Genomic DNA, 22,697 nt, shown 5'->3' with positions numbered 1-22,697 from the left:
AACACTATAAGACAGTTGTGACGATCTGAGTTGAATTAGTCATGTTAGTATGTCTCTACATACGCGAACTAGTCCCTCAGTTTTTGAGATATCTCAAATTTCGCTAACGTCTTTTTTTCTTTATAAGGCTGCTCATTTGTCGGAACGGTCGACAGCAGATCGCTATATCTTATGTCTGTCATACAAACTGAGTGATCAAGATCAAGAAAAATTATTATTCTACGAATGAACCATGACTTTTGGTTTCCATTGTTCCAGCAGCAAGTTATTAGGTGCACCGCAATTCACTTTTTTTCGCTGAATAATTGTTGGCATTACTGCATATATTAATATTTCGTTGTGAAAACTGTAAGCATTCATTGTTTAAATGCGATACTATAAAATACCATTTTTTTCCTTTAAAAGTTTTGAACTATTTCGCCACGAAAACCCCACAAAAGCACGCCTGTTCCAGCACGAATTAACCCTACATCCACCCTAATAGATATGTTCCGAACAATTTCATTTATATTCTCATAAATTCTGAACTCGCAACATTATGATGAAAATGCGAAAATGTCAACAACACGCACTGCAATCTAGCTGTGGCGGTATCCTTTCCTGCAACAAAACATAAATATTAAATTAAACAGAAAGGTTGTTATGAAATAACTTAGCTGTAGTTGTTAACAAACAAACACACAAAACAAAAACACATTTGGCCAAAGCTTAAAGCACACCAATACACCTATACATACACATATAAGGTTTCAGAACGTTTGTAGCAAATTATTTATTACAGCCTTGTGTAGCAAGAACTTCCCCTAGACTTCAACTTTTACAAAAGTTCTTTGTTGCCCGTAAAGCGAATGTTTTTAATTTACTATGCCCTGAGGACCAACAGATGCGTTCGCCAATGAAGTTTAAATGCCGAAAGCACGGTTACACCTTGCAAAAAACCTCCATTACATCAAGTTAATTTTTAATAACTTTTGAAAATTAAACTTGGAATTTCTTGTTAGTAATAACATTAGCACTTAATATGCCTCATATTTTTTGTTGTGGATTATTGGAAAATTTTACGCTGAAAATTTAAAAAGAAAAATGTGAAACAAACTTCTGTACTTTAGCACAAATGCAAATGTAAATATTTCGGCGCAAAGCTCGTTACTCTTCATACCGAACACCAAATTTGTCACAATTAATTGAAGCGTGAGTACCTTATCGGTCGCCATGGGCACATTTGGGTGGGATAAAATGGTATGAATTCTTAAAGAACTTTTTCGCATCGACTAGTTTAAATTCAAGCTTTACTACTTACATAAAATCTTATAATTAATAAATATAATAAAACAGGGTATATTAAGTTTGTCACGAAGTTTGTAACACCCAGAAGGAAGCGTCGGAGACCCTATAACGTATATACGTATGTATATAAATGATCAGTATGTCGAGCTGAGTCGATTTAGCCATGTCCGTGTGTCTGCCTGTCCGTCTGTCTGCCCATTTGTATATATACGAACTAGTCCCTCAGTCGTTAAGATCGCTTTGAAATTTTGCAAAAGTCATTTTCTCGTCAAGAAGCTGCTTATTTGTCGGAACTGCCAATATCGGACCACTATAACAAATAGCTGAACTGAATGATCGGAATCAAGCTCGAAATTTGGTATATATTATTTTCTAAGGCAACAATGTAATCTCCAAAAAAATTGTTCAGATCGGATTACTATAGCATATAGCTTCCATGCAAACTGAACACATAGTTACTAACAGAAATGCACTTGTGAAGGATATTTAGCTTCGGTGCAACCGAAGTTAACATTTTTTCTTGTTTACAAAATTTTCTAATATGTGTAAACCCGTGACCAACAGCGTGGCAGTCATGTGCTTTTTATATTATGTACATTTTAGGAGCCAATTTAGGGGCTAGGATTACATACTTCCAGAAGTGCCGAATTGAGGTATAATCAAACCAGTTTCAAAACCTTAGGAGCTTCAAATGCGAGAAGGCAAACATTGTCGTTTGGATCGTTATGGAGTACAAATATATTGGACAGTCGAAAAAGTATTTTCGTATTTTGTCAATAGATGTCGTTGCAGTCGTATATCTCCAGTGCTACCAAACACATTGTGTTATACCATATAGTGTTGGAAAGGTGAGATTTCGAGCTTCGTTCATACAAAATAAACTAAATTCGGGGAAATTGAAAAAAGTGTCAGCTGTTCAAAAATGAATGAAAATAATGAAGAAATTCGCTTAATTTTGAAATTTTTGTATAAAAAAGGGAAGAATGCCACGCAAGCCATCAATGAAATTTGTGAAGTTTACGGAGACGATGCTGTATCAGTTCTTGTAGCACAACAATTGTTCGCTCACTACCGTTCTGGAAATTTTGAAAGGTCGATTTACACTGACGGAGTCATGTCTCTAGCGGAAATATGGCAAAAAGTGGTCTATCAATATGGTGCAATTTATTTGTATAAATATAAAAAAACAAGTTGAGGTTTGATTAGATACACGAAAAGACTTTGTCGACCACCATAAATGATGGGTGTGACGAGAGAAGTCAATTTAGCCAAGTCTATATTTTTTTTGTTTATTCGTTCAAACGACAAATTTCGTAAACCTTGTAATAAATTAAGAAAACATGTCGTAGATTTGTTCCTTGGCACCCTAGGAGGGATGGTATTGTAGTTGGGCGAAATCCTAACCATTAAGTCAATCGGTAATATTGTATATGTATCTTTCCACAGTTCTGAGATGACGATGAATATAGAAATGTGTGTTACTTAGATTGCTTTTAATATAAATATTGCATATCGTAAGTGATTATTTGACTTATACTTTTAGCTAGATACCAAATATAAACGTAATCAATTTAAAAATCCACGAATAGCGCATATTTAATTATTGCGCAATATTTTCGATTTAATGTAAAAACCTCAAAATATACCTTTGGCTTTGATCATTGAAATTTATATTATTATAATATGTTCGTTTGACCCGAACTTAGCCTTTGTTTCCTTTTTTTATATTCTACATGCAACTTTATTGGTTTTGAACACTTGCGCATTTGGCATTTGGCATTCAGCAAATTGACATTTGAACCTTCACCTTACGCATTGTATTCTAAAAATTCTCAGTCAATTTAATGCTGGCATATTTGTAAATAAAACACACACATATACATATGCATGCATATTGAGTTACACCTTTAATGGATTGAAATTTACTAAACATTAAAGAATCCATTAAAATAACCGTTACCTCAAAGTTTAGTATTTAAAATATCTATAAAGTGACTGCATTGGTTCGTATGTAAGGAGAGCGCACATACCAATGTGCTTACATACGTATGTATAATATATGTGACGTACATATATGCAACCTTGCAACTGCTAGTCGGTAATTGCCATCATCCGGTTTACCGCTGCCACTGCGCGCTCTTTTGAAATGCACCCACCACCAGCATTCAGGTAAGAAATGTTGACGCGCATAGCATTCAACCACAAAATAACCGTACCACTGGGCCAGCCAGGATACCGGTGTGACGCCTCATTCGCATACACTATAAAATTCCAAGGCCGCCATGCAGATGCTTTGAATGATGAAATTCTCTTGAAATTGTTTTGCAGTTTACATTTCGTTTATTATACTTTATTATATGTACTAAGCAAATATATACATATATAGCCAAAGAATTTGCGTCAGGTAAATCGTGGAAAAATGTACTTACCGTTGGCTCTTGATGCGCCGCGCAAAATGTCGTAGATTATGAGAAATGCGAATTTAGAATTTAGAAGCATGAGCGTAAGTTGTAAGCATGTTCGCGGGAACATGCTTCATGCTACGTAAATGACCTTGTATGGTATATGTATATAGTAAGGATGTATCATTCAGATATTGTAATTATGGTTTAGGCGGTCGCGTAGTGCATTTATCAAGGCTAAATTGCTTAAAATTCGACAAAGTTGACCGAAATTGTAGCCACATATTAAGAAAGCGAAAGTAAGTTAGTTTTTAATTGGGGCTCTGGCGAATTAATTGTGAAAATGCGGCTTTTCAGGCGAGAAGCATTAAACACCATTCCAGTATAGCCTCAATTCGTAATAACTGCGTATACTTTGTTGCAGCAATGGCGCGCTAACTAACCTATGAGTACATACATATATACGTGTTCGCTGGTTGTTAGCAAGTAGTAACTGCATTCCTATTCAGTTCATGTTGCATTCAACCAAATTCGGATATTGTGGGCATTGCCTGTAAAGCTGACAGCAAGAACTAATTAGTGAGCTGATGTGATGGAATAGTATATGTGTGGGCAGAAAATGGTAAGACTTTTTAATTTAAATCTCACGCAAAAACTCATTCGTCGAAATATTTACGTTGGTATCACTGTCAGTGACATCTGTGTTCAAAACCCTTGACGTATACGAATATCCCTACTGTGGTTTTACACTCTACTTAATTTCAGCGTGAGACTTATTCCTTGCATTAAACGCATGTAAATACCGCCTTGCATCTTTATAACGATATTCAGTAAGATTATGAGTTTTATTGAAAGATATATGCAAATTTCAAATACTTCAGAGCAGATTATCCCCAAAAAAAAATGGAGCAAGGAGTATTGCTTATGACGAGAAGACAGTACTCCAGTCTGAGCATAACATTAAGTGGCATCCACAAATCCGACACTCGTCTTACCTCTTACCTATGCACCAACTCTGTCACAACTGCAGCTGCACTTTCATAATTGTTTGTGGTTTAAATACTGATTGCTTTATAACAACAATTTTGAGCCTAATATCCCCTTATCGATTGGTGTAGAGGTTGTCGCATGTGCCGATGATGAAACAATTGCGACAATAATTGAGAGCAATTCAGCAAACATTTTAATAAGCACACACGAAACATGTATACAAGCACACAAAAAAAGAACAACAATAATATATATTTAGATGTAATTTGAAGCAGCTGGAGCACAAATTAAGCCATACTGATGGAACATATTATCAATATACGTATGTACATTGATGCGAATAGATGTATTAAAGTCTTAACATGCAATATGAATGCCGTCATGCCAGACTATAGTAATCTTAATACTAATATAAAATCTTAACACAAAACTCTAAAAGATAGATGGGTGGCTTGGTGTCTTCCGAGCAATAGCATTTACTTGGGTTATTGTTATAATTTTTGTGTAGCAGATAATCTTAAATCCCACGAGATACAAATAAAATCAAACAATTTTTGTACTGAAAGGTAAGAGACTTTTCAAAAACCAAATTATTTTAGAATAAATTCGCACACATCCTTGACGAAGCTCTTAAGAACGGTCTTGTATTCGGGTCTAAGTAAATACTTGTAGACTACAGCAAACAATAAACGCTTTAAACTACTCTTTTTACAGCTTTTCTTTTTTTATTGCAAACGTTTCCACCTTGTTTGCCTTACACTTGTCCATGGAATCAAGTCCGCATAAGGCATCATGTTTTACATATACAACTACAATTTACATTTACAAACATATCTACATTCACTTGCGTATATCCATAGCTGGTCCGTGCACACAAAAGGTTAAATGAGTAACATTCAGCCTGTGTAACTAAGCTGGGCCGCATTGAATCCCTTTCACATCTGCTCGCATGCACTATATAGTCTTTAACGTCACTTGCCCTATTGAATATGAGTGACTCACATCGCATATGCAATTTGCTAACAATGTTGCAAGTTTGTATACCTATAAATCACCGTGAAATGGACTTTAGGAGCCACACATAATGTCAGCTGTATGCATGTATGTGTGGTGTTTTGTACCTGTGCTGGCTGGCAACTAACTTCTATATTTGCTTATGACTTTGTAACTATTTTTGTTGTTAGTTGTAGGCCTTGCCGTTTTGAAGGCGCTGAACTGTATGTTTAAAGGGTTGTGTGATGTAAAATCAATTGAAATCTAAATTACTGAGGTAATTCAAATTAGGTAAAGATAGCATTAAGAGATTTATAATATAAGATGTTTAAATTTTTAAATTCAACCGTTCGGTTTCGAATCCCGGCCTGACGCATAGATGACGCCAATAGAATAAAATCCACATGATTTTTAGTAGTGTATAAATTTGATGGCTGTCGATTCATTAGTTTGTGAATTATATCATTTTGAGTGAAGCAACTTTTGTTATTTTGAAATTACTTCAGGAAGGTTTTCTGCCGTTATAAGAACAGCAACCACAACTGTACCGAGAACTATGAAGGCAGTAGACGCCCTAAAGAGGTTGTTACTGAAAAAACCATCGACAAAGTGTCAAATAATTTCTGATGTCCGTAAGGTGAAGTTGTTCCAGATAGCTGAGACTCTAAAGACATCAAAGGACCGTGTTGGATAAATGTATTGTCAATGATTATTTATATATGCGAATCCTCTGTGCAAAATGGGTGCCGCACGAGCTCACTTTTGACCTAGAAAACCGACGAGTTGATGATTCGGAGCAGTGTTTAGAGATATTTAATCATAATATACCAGCTGTCAGCTGCGGCTATAACATAGCATAATTGGACACTTTGAAGAATGAAATTGTCGAGAAATGGTCGCATTCGAAGAAAACGAATGTGCTGCTTCAGCAAGACAATACACAGTGTCACTAGTCAGTGAAAACGATGACAAAAATGAATTGCCTTCTCCAGAACTGGCTCCAGCTACAATTTTCGTCGAATTGAGAGGTGATCGAAAAGTTAGCGGGCAGCTATAATCAGTGTACCACCCATGAAGGGAACCATGTTGAAAAAAGAACTATTTTTATAAAAAAAAAATATGTTTTGCTATGCTATGGCTAACCGGTGACTTCTCAATTGTTATAGTTAAACACAAATGCACCTGTAAAGGGTCTCATAGATTCAATGCAGCTAAAGTTAAAATTTCTTGTCGCTTTAATTGCATTACTTCCTTTAATAGTACATCACATATAAATACATAATGTTTTACATAATGGTCAATATGTATGTCTATTAAGATACCTTTTCTCACGCTTTTATATTGTTCCCATCGCCATTGGACTTGTCTCTAAGTGTGCGTACGTGCCAGAAATTTTCTATTGATTTTCAAGTAGACCGAGTACGTTGTCCAGAAAATGACGTTGTTGCAAAATGTGAAATCAATGATAATCGCTATTAAATTACGTGAGTAAAGACTTTAAGCGGTTTAATAGTAATAATAATAAAATAACGACAGCAAAGCAAGGCACATCAAAAAAGAAAGTCAACTTTATAGAAGTGCTAATATGACCTTATGAAGCTCAAAACTTGCTGACATCACACAATGTACTTTTCGAGTCCTTCCGACGAGTTAAGTATCTTGTAGTTTGCGTAAAATTGCGGTGGAAAAATGTGGAATCACTCTTTGCAATTCCAGATAAAATGATTACAGTGTAAGTCTCTTACGAATGCACGTAGCAAAGCAGTTCATAAACTGCGGAAGAACGGTAAATGTATTGTAGTAAATGCTGAAAAAGTGAGCCATTCGTATTAAAATGTAACTTTCCTTTAAAGCTTAATAAGAACGTACTATAAGTTGGCGGCTTAGTATTGAGGTATTTGGGTAGCTTATGCGCTGTCAAATATTTAATTAAACAGTTTTGTTGAGGAATTTGGTATTATTTGTGTATTTTGTAAAAAGGGAGTTTGAAGTTATGAGCTTAGAAGTTATTGCAACAACTGAGGCCAGCTTAAATTTGGCTGATTAGTGAAGCAGAATATTGCCATTGAAGATAATTTAAATTGGAAAGTCTCTATGTGTCAGGCATATATGTATATGTGTCGAAAAGTTGGAGGATCGCTTTAATCAGTGTATCATCCTTGAGGGAACTATTTTAAAGAAGAATTATTGCGCCAAAAAAACGTTTCAATTGTTACACCTAAATTTACAAAGCTCTCTTGATATAAATGTGAGCTATTACGCTAATTTACTGCAGGTGATTGAGAGTACAAAAGAAGATAAAAAATAAAATCTGCCGCTTACCTTAAAAGTCCATTTAAGTGAGTAATATTTTTCTTCTCGCAACAATGTAACTTTTTACAGATGGCCGTTAGGTGAGGAGCGCTACTCAATTCTGCTCAAAATTTACTATATTTTCACTTAATGGGAAAATGTAAATTTGTATGTATGTATGTGTGCTATATTTGTTTGTGTGTGTAAAGCCAGATTTGTAGCCTTTCTACACTTTCACTTTCTATTTATGTTTGTATATTTGCATTCACTTAGAGGCTGCCTGAAATGTCGGCGGAATTAATGTTTTCCCTTATTTGTATCACCTTAAAATGTCCCGAGGCGGCGCGCTGTGCACATTAACTCGCATCCATTAGTGCACACTTTTGGCACCGACAAACGCACAAGACACAAGATGATAATCAAATCTATATCAGCACTTTTAGTCACTTCAAATGAAAACGCCTAGATGTAGGCTACAGGCTACAGATGTTGAGAGTAGCATAGAAGCAAACCGAATGTTACGGTACTTTTGCGGATTCTCATGATTTATACGAGATATTAATTGCATAAACACATAACAACATATAAATATGTATATATGTATATATGTTTTTTTTTTATTTTACATTTATTTAACTTTTTTGTTTACTGAATTGTGTTTTAGGTTTTCAATTAAACATATAGATTTGCTTATATTACAAAAATACATATATATTTCAAAGGATACAACATTCCATTTTTTTTATTTTTTTCTGTTTTTATATATATTCTTTTATTTGGCTTCTTCTATTTGTCAAGTTGTAGGTACAGTATGTGAATTTGAACTGAGCGCACGCCATGCTGTGCTCGTGCATTTATAGGCGCGTGTTCGAAATTCACCACACTCTCAGTGCCGTTGAAAGCTCTTGCCTCCGACCGACTGGCAGTGGCGGCAAAAGTGCGAGTACGCAAGAATCTTGGAACACGTGTGCAGCAGCTACGCTATCTTTGCGTTTATATTTTACACTTATTATGTTTACATCGATCCGCTGCTATGCCCAGGTGTAACAGGATATGATGACGTGTACAGAGCACATGGTTATTTAATGAGCACATATAATATATGCATGTGCTTGAAGATGCTGAGCGCAATTTTCTCTTGAAAAGCCGCGAAATATTCGTATGGCGGTTATACTGTATATACAGTTAAGTGCTACATAGCAAGTATTTTGTAAATTGAAAAAGATTTGAGTTGGTACGATTTATTTTTATATATTCTAAGAATTTATTCCGACAAGTAGCTAATTAATTAGTGTTATTTGTTGGAAACTGGATTATATTATAAAAATCATATTAGACTAAAATGTATTATTGAATTGTTGATAGTTTAGGCACCTGCAACGTGATGAACTATATTAATTTTAGCTTGCGGTGATTTCCCATAAATCCTTTATTTTTCGAGCAACTCTTTCCAAAATAAATTTGTTTTTAACATTTTTGTATTCGAAGAACCTTTAAGGGCTACTAAAAGGCCAAATCTTTGACTTGTGACCGCTTCCTAGATCGCTATGTATACAGAATGCTTTACAGTATTCAACACGCATTCATCTGAAAAGAGCTCTCCATTTCTCTGCCCTACTCTCTGGCTCCTATCTGCTCTTATAAGATTAAGTTTCTATTCGTCCAAAAACATAAAAATCTCCTATTCGTCAGATGTCCACATTTCGTGGTTCTAATCCCACTCTCGCCATTTAGACCTCATTTTCGCAGTGAGAAGAGGTTTTTGCGGGTCTGTAAGATTTCAGACCCTTGTCGTTTAATCGTCTTTGGATTGTCAGACAGCTGCTGGCTCTTTCTATGGTGCCAAAAAGCTTCACTCGATTGACGGAAGTGGAGGTACGACGATCCTTGAGTTATAATTGTTTTAAATATCTGCCTTGCTGCGAATGTAACGACCGGGGTCTACATTCATAAGTCCGGCTAAAAAGTTATTTCGATTGATAATTTTCTCTTAAAAACGCCCTACTATGTCTCCGTAAGCAAGATAATTTTTTTTGCGACTTCATCAAAACTTCGTGGCGTTGGCAATTTTACTATGTTTGCTTCACGCACTTTATAATTGTGTGAATTTTCTTAAAATATTTTTAAATAATTTTTGGAAAACATTAGTAATGTGAATCAACCTGTTGACAAAAAGGTAAAATAGGCAAATGCGCAAATGCTTAAAGAATTTATTGCATTTAAAAATCGGTTACTAACTTTTTCCTTGGCGTATTTCCAAACATCACCATAGTAACCGAAGCTCACATTACGCTCGCAAAGCTTTCGCACTTTTATTGCTCTCCGAGCATAAGCATGACGTCAAAACTGTTAAGCACTTCGCACTGCGCTCCCATTTCCGCTGCTTTATGTTTATCGTTTTTAGTGTGGTGAATTCGTTACAATAACATTGTAAGCGTGCGTAAATTACAACAACTACGTACATATAAGTACACACGCCAAGTAAAGAAAGCAAGCAGCGGAGCGCGAGCGGCAGGATAATGGTTGCAGAAATAAGAACAACAATCACAACATCAGCTTGGTGAATCCTTTTTGTACTTTTGCCCCACCATACCGACACAACGCGCTGTTTTCGAGGGCAAAGTACCGATTTACGTTCAGCTGGATATACGACTATGTGTATTAATGTATTGTCTGTTCGTTTGTTAATGCGCACGTTTATATACACACACTCATTACATTCACGGGCATACAGAAGCAGGTGAATACATAGTTTCCAACGTACACAAATGGAGACATAAATTCAAGGAATGAGTTATGTTATAGTAAATTTTCGAGTAGCTGGCTGAAATTAGTTGTGGTTACAAAGGTAGAAAAGCAGTAAATTGATGTGAAGGATTGAACGTATATTAAAGAAATGTATATATATATAACGTGGCCTTGCTGTAGCTGCATGGGCAAATAATCGCATATTTATTAAAATTCAACAAAAAATCGACTAAAATTTACATTTCATCTGCTTACAATACGCTTGAAAACTGTGTGGATCAGTGTGAGTGCAAATGGATCACATAAGTCACTACTTTCAAAGCGAGAAGTCCTACAACAGGATAAGCGTTCCTGCCATATGTATGTCTCAGTAGTTGAGTCTGTACGTGGGGGCATTGCAGACATTCAAATATATTTACTTAAACATAAAACTAAAGCATAAATATTTTAAAAGATTTCATGTAAATATAAACATATGCACATACCTACATACTAAAGTGTATGAAGATATACATATAAAAGAAACGCTGCCAGCTGAATAATGTGCACGTTTCCGCCTTTTTCCCTGTCAGCGCAAAAACTTAGTAAGGACGAAAAATGAGGTGACTATAAAAGCGCAATGAGTGTGCTGCTGTGTACATATGTATGTGTGTGTGGGAATCGGGGTAAGAAATATTTGTTTGCTGCACATGTGCCAAATAGTCGACGGTCCACTGCGTGCATGTATGTCGGGCTTATAGTAACAATTGTGCCGTACGTGTTTGTATGCTGTGCCCTTTTTCGCAAGAGCTCAACAAATTACGGTCCACACACATACAAACGCTTACTGGCACACATACATAGACACTTGTAGGCGGCAATATTTGAAATGTTTGGAAAATATAAAGCGTCGCATAAAAATACCGTTCGAGCATAACACGCTTTTATGACTTCAATACCCTCGCTGAGTGCTTAGTTTCAGCTCTCATGTCCGCGTTGTTTCCCTCAATACGTCTGCCCTTTGAGTCGGTAATAGTGATTTAGGGTTTTGTGCAGATTAGGCAGGTGTCAGATACTATATTGCGTTTGTATTGTGATGCTCGGTTGTTTCTTTTATTATTACATGGCGTTGGTGCGCAAAACTCTATTAATAATTAACGACAAACTATTTTATTAAAATATGGTTATGTAGACTTTCTTTGTCTAGTGGTAAATTGTGTTTCTACGCACATATTGTGCAATATTTTCAAATGAAATATACATATTTATTTTTGGCAGGTAAGGAAACTGTGTATGGATATAGCGATCAATATGTTACTATTTTTTTTATTGCAACACGTAGCGCTCTTATTTTTTCGATGATTACCATAACTTGATTGTCTATCATAAAAACTTAGTATATATGTCTTTATACCACAGACAGTTTATGCAAACAACTAGAAAATATAGGTATAAATATAGATATAAACAGTTTACTTAGAATTACATTGATATGTTTGTCATATTTCAACACCAGTGGACTCAGAACAATCTCTTGTGCTAGTTTTGTTAGTGTAGCTTTATAAACATGTTCGTTTCTTTTTAATACTAAAACTATTTGCCACTTTTGGTAGCAATTGCAGATTACAGCTCTAAGGAAAATATCAATTATAGTTAATCAAGCATGAAGTTCCATAAGACACACTCTCTACTACAGCTTTATTTAGAAAAATAACCTCATAACCATTTATGCTTGCTCTATATTTAAGTTCAAAGAAAAATTCACAAAATTTGGTAAATAACGAATCTAAGTGTATATTTTTATATCATTTATATCACTTCGATTTTCTACATATTTTCATTAGCACAAGGGCGCGAAATAATTTCATGATAAATAAATAACTTTACTTTTTTATAAACATATTCTTTTGTTTAAGAGTTTCTAAGCGATTTGTTATGAAGAAAATTTTCCTAAATTAAAGTTTTAAGACAAGGAATTGCATTTACATTGAAATTGCTATATTACAGCCGCACAGCGATAGTTTTGGTTACGTATACGCGTAGAGTCTTCTTAGATTGCATGTTAAATTGTTATAATCAAACCTCAAAATAGACACAGGCACCAAATGCGCTGTAATTTAATATATACATATACAGAACTTGCATCTCTGGTCTATATGAAAAAGACAAAACATATTCACTGCATGAATTCAAAACTCTCACTACGCTTAGCTATGCATAAGAATAATTCTAGTGATATATGCATCCATATATAGTTAATGCCTGCCATTTAATAAAAACAAACAGACACACCGCAACAATGCAGACTGAAATGCAATGTAAAAAAAACGGTGCTAAACATTTCTTAATGCTTATACGACCTTGAGTTGTGCATACGCTTTTGCAGCTTGCTCACAATTTTATTTTTTTTGTCTCAACTTTCGCATTTAATTTTTCATTTTTCTGTTTACAAGTTTTTCTACGTTTCAGCTTTTGTTTTGTTCATTTGTCCATGCCTTGTGGCATTCTATAATTTTATAGTCCACACTTCGTAGTAAATTCTAGCAGAGACTCCTGTGTTCATGATGAACTGTAAACCAGCGCTGAACAAGTGATTAAATAAGTATAGTTTACAAAGCAGCTCTGATTAGTGTCTAAACTCACTACTAAACTATTTGAAGTTGCCTTTGCGAAAGTGAGAGTTTAAAGTTTGTTAGGAGTTCGAATGAAACCGTCAAATTAATTATTCATAGAATATGTTGTTATTGCTATTAAAATTTGACTTATTCAATTTTTTTTACTCCCGCAACACGTTGAAAGTTTGAAGTTTTTAATCTAACGGTTGCTTGTCTCACGAAAAATAATCGAGTTGGATATAGGTTTAAATGCATGTGCATATGTAATCGATCAGGATGATGAAACGAAAGGAAATTTATGTGATCGAACACTTATAGGTAAAATAACATATCTCCATCCCTACTTGACCAATTTCGATCAAGTTTAGTATTCAGTATCCAGAAGCAAGCCACAATGCATACATATGCTTGGATTTAATGCAGCAGAAATTTTGCCTTTAATGTATGCCATATCGATTCTAAAAATTGTCAAATCGGATGTTTTAGTCCGAATATGTGAACCACAGTGCGTATTCCTTACTGTTGTGAAAAATATCGGTTGAACTGTGAGTTATGTTATTACAATTACATGAAAAGGTTTTCTTGATAATAACATACCATGGTGCCAAAAATGGATTGAATCGGTTTATCGGTTAGCGCTCATATATGGTATAAGGACTTTCGAACTTCTAGTTGACTTAGTGCTTCATATAACCGCCAATGTGTGAGTTATTTTAATGAAATTGAGAGAACGTATTCTCTAATAACTGTATATTTTGTGCCTAGAATGGATAAAATCGGACGAAGACTTGCCTGGTCGTTAGAAAATGGCGCGCCATGGCGTGCAGTGTGAGGTTTGCAGAGGCGTATGAGCAACTTTGAACTGGACTGAAATTACAATTCATTTGGATGTAATTGTTTACTGTATATATTTTAATGCATAATTAAACAAACGTTAGCAACATATGTTACACATATAAGTACGTAAATACTAAATCAGTTTAGTTATGAAATTTTTCCGAAGCTAGTCATTTGAAAGGAATTATAAGTGGACATACGCATTATGTTCGCATTCGGTGAACGGGTACCCATTGTATGAAGCTTAGCAACAGCTACAATAGAAATTGCTCTTAAATTATTACAGCTACCTAAACAACCGCAAAGCTTTTCTTAAAACACCGCCCAGTAATTGCCCTCCCTTGTAATCGCACAGGCATAGTCTCAGCGGCTCGCAGATACTTGAGTTATTACTCACATTATTTTTAAATTTGTATATAATGTTAGCTGTTTAAAGTAATGCTTAAAACTGGAGTACGTTAGCTACATATGTATCAAACGTAATATAATGGCATTCAAGCGCGAAATGCTTCAGCACCTAAACCACTATCGAAGATAAGCTTGAAAACGTATCATTTCACCGTCTTTTACATTAAATTCAATCTTTATTATATATTGAATTAACAATTGCCGCAAGTACAGAAGAGATAGCCAGCAAATTTTCGTTGATTTGCTTCATAAACCCAATTCGAGTTTTCTTTGAAGTTCGCAAGTGTCTATTAGTGAACGAGGAGGCACACAATCTCATATACAGGTACCTCCATAACAAAATTACATTTGCTTTTAGTTCTTTTATTATTATATTACCACTCAAGTGTTTTATTATTAAGTTGAATAGACGCCTTTTGCTCGCCAAATTATAGCAACAAGACAAAATTAGTTAACGCCTGCTCCGCAGTAGCAGCCGCTTAGCCTTAATTGCTTGCTAGAATAGACGTGAAGGCAGGAAATTTCTGCTCTTTGAAGTTCGCAAAATGTGCGTGATAATCCAATTTGTGACTATATGCCACGGTTGCCACTGAAAATTTCAGCTGGTTGCCGATGTGTCTGTGGCAGATTGCTGTGTATGCTGGTGTGCCTGTAGGTGCTGTTACATGTTATGTTATGTTGTTGTTGTTATTTTAAATTATAGTAGTTTATTGCAGTGATTTATTTGCTCTCTTATGTTTCACAAAACCAATTACTTAAATAGTATCAAATACGGATAATATATACATTTATAGATATATCGATTTATACAATTTTGTTTCTTTGGAATATGAAAAATTAGAAATGTGTTTAAGTAGTAGGTGCTTAATGCCAGGTTCACACTTTTGTGTTTCAAAATTCAGCTTAAATAATATGAAAATTTCAAAGCAAAATGAGGTTTTCTTCTAAAAAATATAAAATAAATTGCCACGAAATGCTATAACGGTAACGTAATTGAACTGCAATCCTTTTCAGTTGGGCAGCATGATACGAAATTGATAATTGGTTAACTTACCCGGTATCTTGCAGGTATTATAAATTAAACAGATAATTTACTCAGACAATTGCTGCACACATTTTATCGAAAGTATCATGCACTTCGGCACATGCATACCATATAAAATTATGTATGTATTTTTAAATTAGTTCAATGTTCAAGTTTATATTTAACTTAAATATCCTTATCAATTTAATCCTTCTCTTTTCTATTCTATCCGAAAAGCATTAAAAGTAGAAAATTTACGTACCTTAATATCCTTGGCGTAGTACAATTTATTTTGTTTCAGGCGGAAATAGCGGCGACGCCAACGCTGAAATGACCATATCTGTTTTAGCAGGAAACCCTCTTTGATTGTGGCCTAAATGGAAGTAAGCAAACAAAAACCAGATCGTAATTCCTGATAAGGTATTAATTGAAAAGTACACAAGTGCTTACGCGCTAGCTTTTAAATTTGTCATGCTATATACACACATACATATTTATATACCTACAAACAAACACACATACATATATATATGCATATATATCACACGGTGGAAACGCGAAAATAGAAAGGAATTATACCTGATAACAACTAAAACCGAACTGGTTGCAAAATCACCGGACTTTTACCGGTTCATAAGAAAGAACAGAAGAGAAGGGCAGCAACGCTAGATCGTTGAAAAAGACTCTATCAATAAATAACTGATTAAACTTAAACTAAAATCTTTCTTGAGCTAAAAAATGCAACTCGGTCTCTGTTGCGAATCAGTAAGAACCTGTTATATCATAACCGAAATCGGATATCTCGTAAGACATCAACACATAAGAAGAAAGTTGCTTGTACCAGAAAGCAACAGTTTGCGTCTAGTTTATAACTAGTTGCTTAACTTACAGGGTGTATGCATTCTACGTGCTAAGTGAATGAGCCAGCAAGTTTAATGGCCCCAGAAAATTACAAACTTTTTAATTGCTAAGCAGAGTAATGGCATGCCATATTTAATATTTTCAATGTCAATAATTTCCTTTTGCGTTCGCAATGCAATTAAAGCATTTGTAGAGAGAATGAGGGGTTGGAGAAAAGTTTATGACTTTACAAAAGCACAAGTTGACACAAATCAAAAGGGGTCGCTGAGCTGGAAGTGAATACGTTTTGAAAGCAGTTGCACTTTGTTTGTAGATATACTATATATATACATAACTAAATGAGTGGACATAGTAGAAGAGCGTAGAGTAAACAGAAGTGTGGCTGGTAAAGTCACCAAGCGGGTAAACGGGTAAACAACTTCGAGCAAATATTTCGTGTGAGCAAAACAGTTGAACAGACCAGGTGGACAGCGAAAAAAATGAATGTATATAAATATGTATTTGGAAAGAATAAACAGTGTAAGTTTTTAACAGACCGACAAACAACATCGAAGTGGCAGCTATTGATATCAAAATATCGCTTTTTATCTAAGGAAAGAACTTTTTATTGACGGTTTTTTGCATACACTTTCAGCAAAAACTTGTTGTTTATATTTTTTCTATTATAATTTGGCTCACGTTCATAAAATGTATCAGAACTTTCGGCTTGAGGTGACCAGCGCTAATGTTGAAATATCAAACTAAATTGTTTTTGAGATAATTTTGGGTGATTTTTGAAATTCTTCTCATCTACCATCGAAAAATGACGTTCACTTTGCCTTGATATTAAATAATTCTTTAGAGTATTTGAAATTCCAGTTATTTTTTACGCCTTCATAATCGACAGCAAAACTTTCCTACTGGCCCGCTACTCCAATATTTACGTTTAAATTGCTGTGTGAGCATCCCATTCGCTTTGGCCATTTGTGTAAACACAAGCGCAGTCAAATCATCGGTCTGAGTAAATAGCGTTAAAGCCCGATCCAATGGCATTTATTGAAAAGCGCAAAGATGATTGACTGTTTGCTATTCGCACAAAATTAAAAATATATGTTTGTATATATATGCTAGTGTTGGCCTATATATTCATAAATTTCTATCTGTGCAGTTGGAAAAATAGGTAACGCTATAAATTAAGTTTATATAAACGGTATTTCGAAATAAAAAATGATAATATATGTTTACAACAACTACATTAGTAAGTACTTATATGTTTTGTCCGCAATCGAGACTTTAAGAATTTAATAGAAATTGTAACTAGATGCTGGCATATTCAAGCAAACATGTCACACAAAATATAATTCAGGAGACGATTATTTCCCTCGAACTGCTGTTAAAATGCACACAACAATATCTCCTAATGCAAAATTATTCATAATCGAATTTTCCACGATTTAATTTAATTATTTAAGACTAATGGAACTACTTGTACATGCCGTGGTGTAGTCTTGCGTAAAACGACCTTAATTGATATGTAGCTACGAGTATTCAGCGAAGTCATGATACGGATATATAATGTTTCTGAGTGCGGCTATATGTATACATATTCAGCTATACATATCTATATATTTAGTAGTGTGGTTCTCAAAAGTCTAATCAGGTATTTTTTAGTCCTCTTCTTTATTTGTGTAAATTATATTCGAAAATGTGTTTTAGAACCAGAGATATCTTCTAGATTGATTCATCTCTAAATATGGAAATTCGATGGCAACTTGTATTAACTACGTTAAGCCGGAAGTCTACCTCTTCGCTGACTACGACTATTTATACTCGTTCCAAAACATAAAACGTCGAAGACTCTATAAAGAGCTTATATATGTGATTAGTATGATGAGCTACCTGAACTAGTCCCTCAGGTTTTGAGATAACGATCGGAAATTTTGCTCACATTCTTCTCTGTCCAACAAGCTGCTCATTTTTCGGAACGCTATAGAATATATATTTACTGCAATAAAAGCTGGCTGATCAAAGTAAACCCTTTATGCTATGATATCAAAGCACCTGTGGAATCTTTTATATATATGTGACCTGGTCTTCGGAAAGGGGCTTAAGAGTCAAAAAAAAGGAGAACAATTAATGAGATAACGAGAAACTGACGATTATTTTTAACAGCTTTTCCCAGAAAATTAGTTTTCGCACGTTAGCTCCCTTTTCGTAGACCAGGTCACATATTATATTATATATTAATCGGTGTAGACAGCGGAAAATTCTGTACATTTAAAAATATCCTATAAAATACCATTTCAGGATGCTCTTATAACTAAGCGAACACATACGGATATTTGCTACTTGTTGGTGACTGCAGCCTTTATTCATTCAGTCAGTTGCTGAGTTGAATGTTTGTGACAGTTTCTGGTATTTACATTGAACAGCACTGACCGACGCATTTCATATGCAAATTGGGTCAAAATTGACACTGACACTGACATGGGCGTATCTTTGTTGAACTGGCGACAACAGATGCAGCACAGTATCTACGCCCTGGCAACAAGCTTTCATGCATACTGGCTGTAGGTAAAGTTGAGTGTGCTCTGTATAAGTCAGGCATGTTTACCTATTTCCATCGAATGGCGGAAATGTCTTTAATTGATCAAAACGTTGTTGCATGCTTCTTCCTATGAAATGATACCTTCTTAAATGTTTCCGTAAAGATTTTAAAGCGAAATTTATACATATACAAGTATGGAGTGGTTTTGTACTTCTACTAGTGTGGCTTCGCCAAAATTTCAAGCAAAATCGTGCCCTTGCCACGATATTGGTATTCACTAACTGTTGACCAGACTCAAACGACCGCTCCGGAGAACCACTTTGAGTAATTTGTAGACATTAAACGGGAATCGCTTCTCGCATTGAAGGTTAATGACTTTTTAAACTGTTTCGTGAATTGGAAATAACGTTAGCACAAGTGTATTGTGGCTAAGGGTGAAAACTTTAGAGGGGGGCGGGAGGTGTGGCGACAAAGATTTTACACACAATTTATCGCATCGAGCCACAATTGGGCCCGAATTTAAATGCAGTGTATACCATTGATCAATCAGATTTTGTTCCCCGTTCCCCGAACTGATTGTATGATTTAATCTCTGAATTTTTAGGATTGAATACAGTTACCACAACTCTGTGTGAAGTAACTACCTTCTCTCGAGCTGTCAATTTCCAGCCGTTGCTAATTAGGAGTATATGATGCCACTAACATGCGATATCGGTACAGGGTTTGTCCGGAAAGGCACAGGACTGATTTTTTTTCTCTATAGTTTGGGTATTGAAGTGAAAAGCGAAATTTCGAAGCCTATATTTCGAAGATGTTGGTATCACTTGCCCTATTTTCCTCACCTCTAATTGATTTAATTATATAGAATGCTCTCAGACGGAAAATTTCCATACTTTATTTCAAGTAATATTCCATAAAGAAAGTATAATTGAGAAAATACAACTACATAATCGGTTATTCGAAAACTTTGTTTGTAAACACCATCTCTATTCGTTGGCTTCCTACATATTTTCTCCTTCATCTTCATCTTATTCAACGCTACAACTTTTGCTAACAATCACACTCATATAAAAAAGTAATTTCTCCGGTTATTGGCATTTCATTTTATGGCACTTTTATCCCCTTTACTCACTGCGCACTTTTAGGCGTAGTGCACGTGTGAATTACGAAGCAGAAAGCATGAAACATTATCAAGAAAGCGAACGTAATGCCAAAGGACACGCAGCGAGGAGCAGCATAAGTATGTGCAGAAGACGACAGTGTGTGGCGTAATGATGAATGTTTCAGCAGAGGAAGCAAATTTGTAAGATAAGATAAATGCAGATAAAAGCTCTTTTGTGAAGAGCTTTCTTACATTTTCTTCCTCTTATTTTTGCAATAAGGCGCTCTCAGGGTAGCTTAAATAAGTTTTGAAATATTTAAAGAAATATATTCGGTATTAAAACTTGGAAATGAAAAAAAATAAATCAATGGAAAATAACTTTAAAAGCCATATCTGATATACCTATTAGGCTGAAGATTTAACTTCAAGTTAGTACGGTGACAAATCGTGCTGTGGCCATCCTAAAATTCTCACATACACTATGTGCAAACAAAGCTTTGTATACACGATACCTCCTGGCAACTTATAAAATTGGGCACAGTTTTAAGAAAAACATATGTTTTGGCTGAAGTGTATTTTCATATTCTAGATATAGCCACCAGTTGCGAGATTTTAGCTTTTGGACATGACTTGTGTGAAACAATTTGTCTTTTGCTGCAAAATGGGTCTCACTATTGTCGATTACTCCTTCTTTGCCGCCAATTTTGGTTTAGCAAGCATTGTTTAAGGTTTTGAAATCATAAAAATGCCATTAGGTTCAGACTTATCAATTCAAAGGCTAGTTTATACGAAAGATTTCTTGTTTATCTTCATAGTGTCGGACATTTGATTCATACACATATTACGTTATCTAACGTTTTCTAAGTAATATGATACTTGAATAGATCAGGTTGGTACGACAGTTAAGCTTTCATGGCTTTTGTTATATCATCACTATCTGAAAAAAAATTTATTTGATGTCTGGCCTTCTGTTTCAACCAAATTGTGTTTTATATTTTCTATTCTCCTTATATTTGTTACCCTGCTACGAAGGCAACATTATCAGTATACAAACACACGAAATTTTAAACATATTATATTTAATAACAATTTCATTTGCTTTAATAAATTGAAAATAACTGTATAGCAGTAACATCAAAGAAAATTATGTTTAAAATATAACTTTTGCAGCGGTGGCATGTTATTTATTATCAAATTAGCTATCTTGCAAAATAATTTGCATTGGCATACGTCGGTTTTTATACCAAGCAGTAACAGTAAAAAGCAAAATTGCTGTGTGTGCGTATAATTTATTTAATAGTTATTAAATTATTGTGATATTTGCTTTAAAGTTGTAAGGCGCAAGCAATGGGAGTATGCCACGGCGTATGAGTAACCTCAGGTACGCAATGCATTGCCAGCATTTTTGCATTAAATTAACTTAAATTTATAAATACTAAAATAAAATTTGTCATAATGGAAAGTAAAAAAAGCCTTCTCGGTCGTAACTGCAGCTGCTTTATATTATAAATATATTAAATAGGATTACATCTGTAGAGAGTGAAGTATAGTGAAAGAGTGTGTCCTCTTTAAAGTACTTTTATTTGAAAATTTGTATCAATTATTGGACGGTAGTTACACAATGACACATTTTTGCGATCCTATTTTAGAGCAACGAGACGTTTGAAGCAAGTACCATTGGAAACAATGAGACAATTCTCATACCTTGGTCCATAGTTATACCAATCATGTAAAATCATGCACAAGTTATGCACAATTTTATCTAAAATATATTATTTCGTTTACAATAGAAATCGCATAACTAATTAATTTAAAAGAAAAGCTAACCATCTTATTTGTCTACAAAATTTATCAAATACTCTCAATAAATGCAACATCAAAGCAGAGGAACAGCCAAAGAAGCGCAACACTCACCGCAGCATTAATATTCCTTTTCGTAGAGAGACGTCGATGGAAGATACGCGCCGGCTCCGTCTCGATTTCCGACTCGGACGACTCATCGCCAGTGCTGATCGCAATCGTCGGTATGGGTGAAACGCTGCCCGAACTGCAAGCACTATTGCGACCACTACTGGCAGCGCTGCCACGACCAAAAGCCATTGCAGCCGCAGCGGCTAACCCGCGACTACCACCCTGCGCGCCATAATTAAGGTATGACCCAACGTGCAGTGTGTCTTTCGTATTGGACATCTTTCAACTTATTCTGTACCTTTTTTCTTACTGGTCGTAGGCACCAATGTAACTGGACTTTTATGTAGTTTTTGAAAAGTATCGTCTGTTTACTTTTTCCTTGTATTTCTTAGAAGTTTTAGCAGTGCTAAGCATTTGTGTGTGACTTCACTGGTAGGTTCACGTTTTTGTGTTTTTGTTGCTATGGTTGTGCTGTCGCTTTATGCTATTATTGTTATTATGTTTTGTGTATTGCTTTACTATGATTTATTTTATTAATTTTTTTCGCTTTAACTACGCTAGAATGTGCTGGGAGCATAACGTTTGCTCTGCATATGTATGTTAACTACACTTAGGCAACCTATTCAGTGATTTCGTATTGTTGCTGAAGTTGTTGGTGGGCTCTGAAAAAGAATGCGTCAACTATGCAGCATACCTTCAGGCGTGCTGCAAATTGTTCGCA

General features: G+C 35.0%; 1 protein-coding gene across 3 annotated transcripts in view; it reads right to left on the bottom strand.

Moving 5' to 3' along the window:
* The window catches only part of LOC120782866 (diacylglycerol kinase eta), a 70,880-nt gene extending 48,476 nt beyond the window's left edge, over positions 1–22,404 (bottom strand). The window contains exons 1-2 of one of the 3 annotated variants that reach the window (XM_040115406.1): positions 21,980–22,404; positions 15,838–15,948 (exon numbers count right to left, since the gene is read on the bottom strand). In XM_040115406.1, the coding sequence (XP_039971340.1) occupies positions 15,838–15,948; positions 21,980–22,255 (387 nt within the window). In that variant the 5' untranslated portion in view covers positions 22,256–22,404. The other 2 variants (XM_040115409.1, XM_040115407.1) reach the window with 2 other exon arrangements.
* Between the last annotated feature and the right edge of the window lie 293 nt (positions 22,405–22,697).

Source organism: Bactrocera tryoni, chromosome 1 (genome assembly GCF_016617805.1).
Source record: "Bactrocera tryoni isolate S06 chromosome 1, CSIRO_BtryS06_freeze2, whole genome shotgun sequence".
NCBI classification, from domain to species: Eukaryota; Metazoa; Arthropoda; class Insecta; order Diptera; family Tephritidae; genus Bactrocera; species Bactrocera tryoni.
The sequence above is the reverse complement of the archived record's forward strand: the minus strand, read 5'-3'. Positions and strand labels throughout refer to the sequence as shown.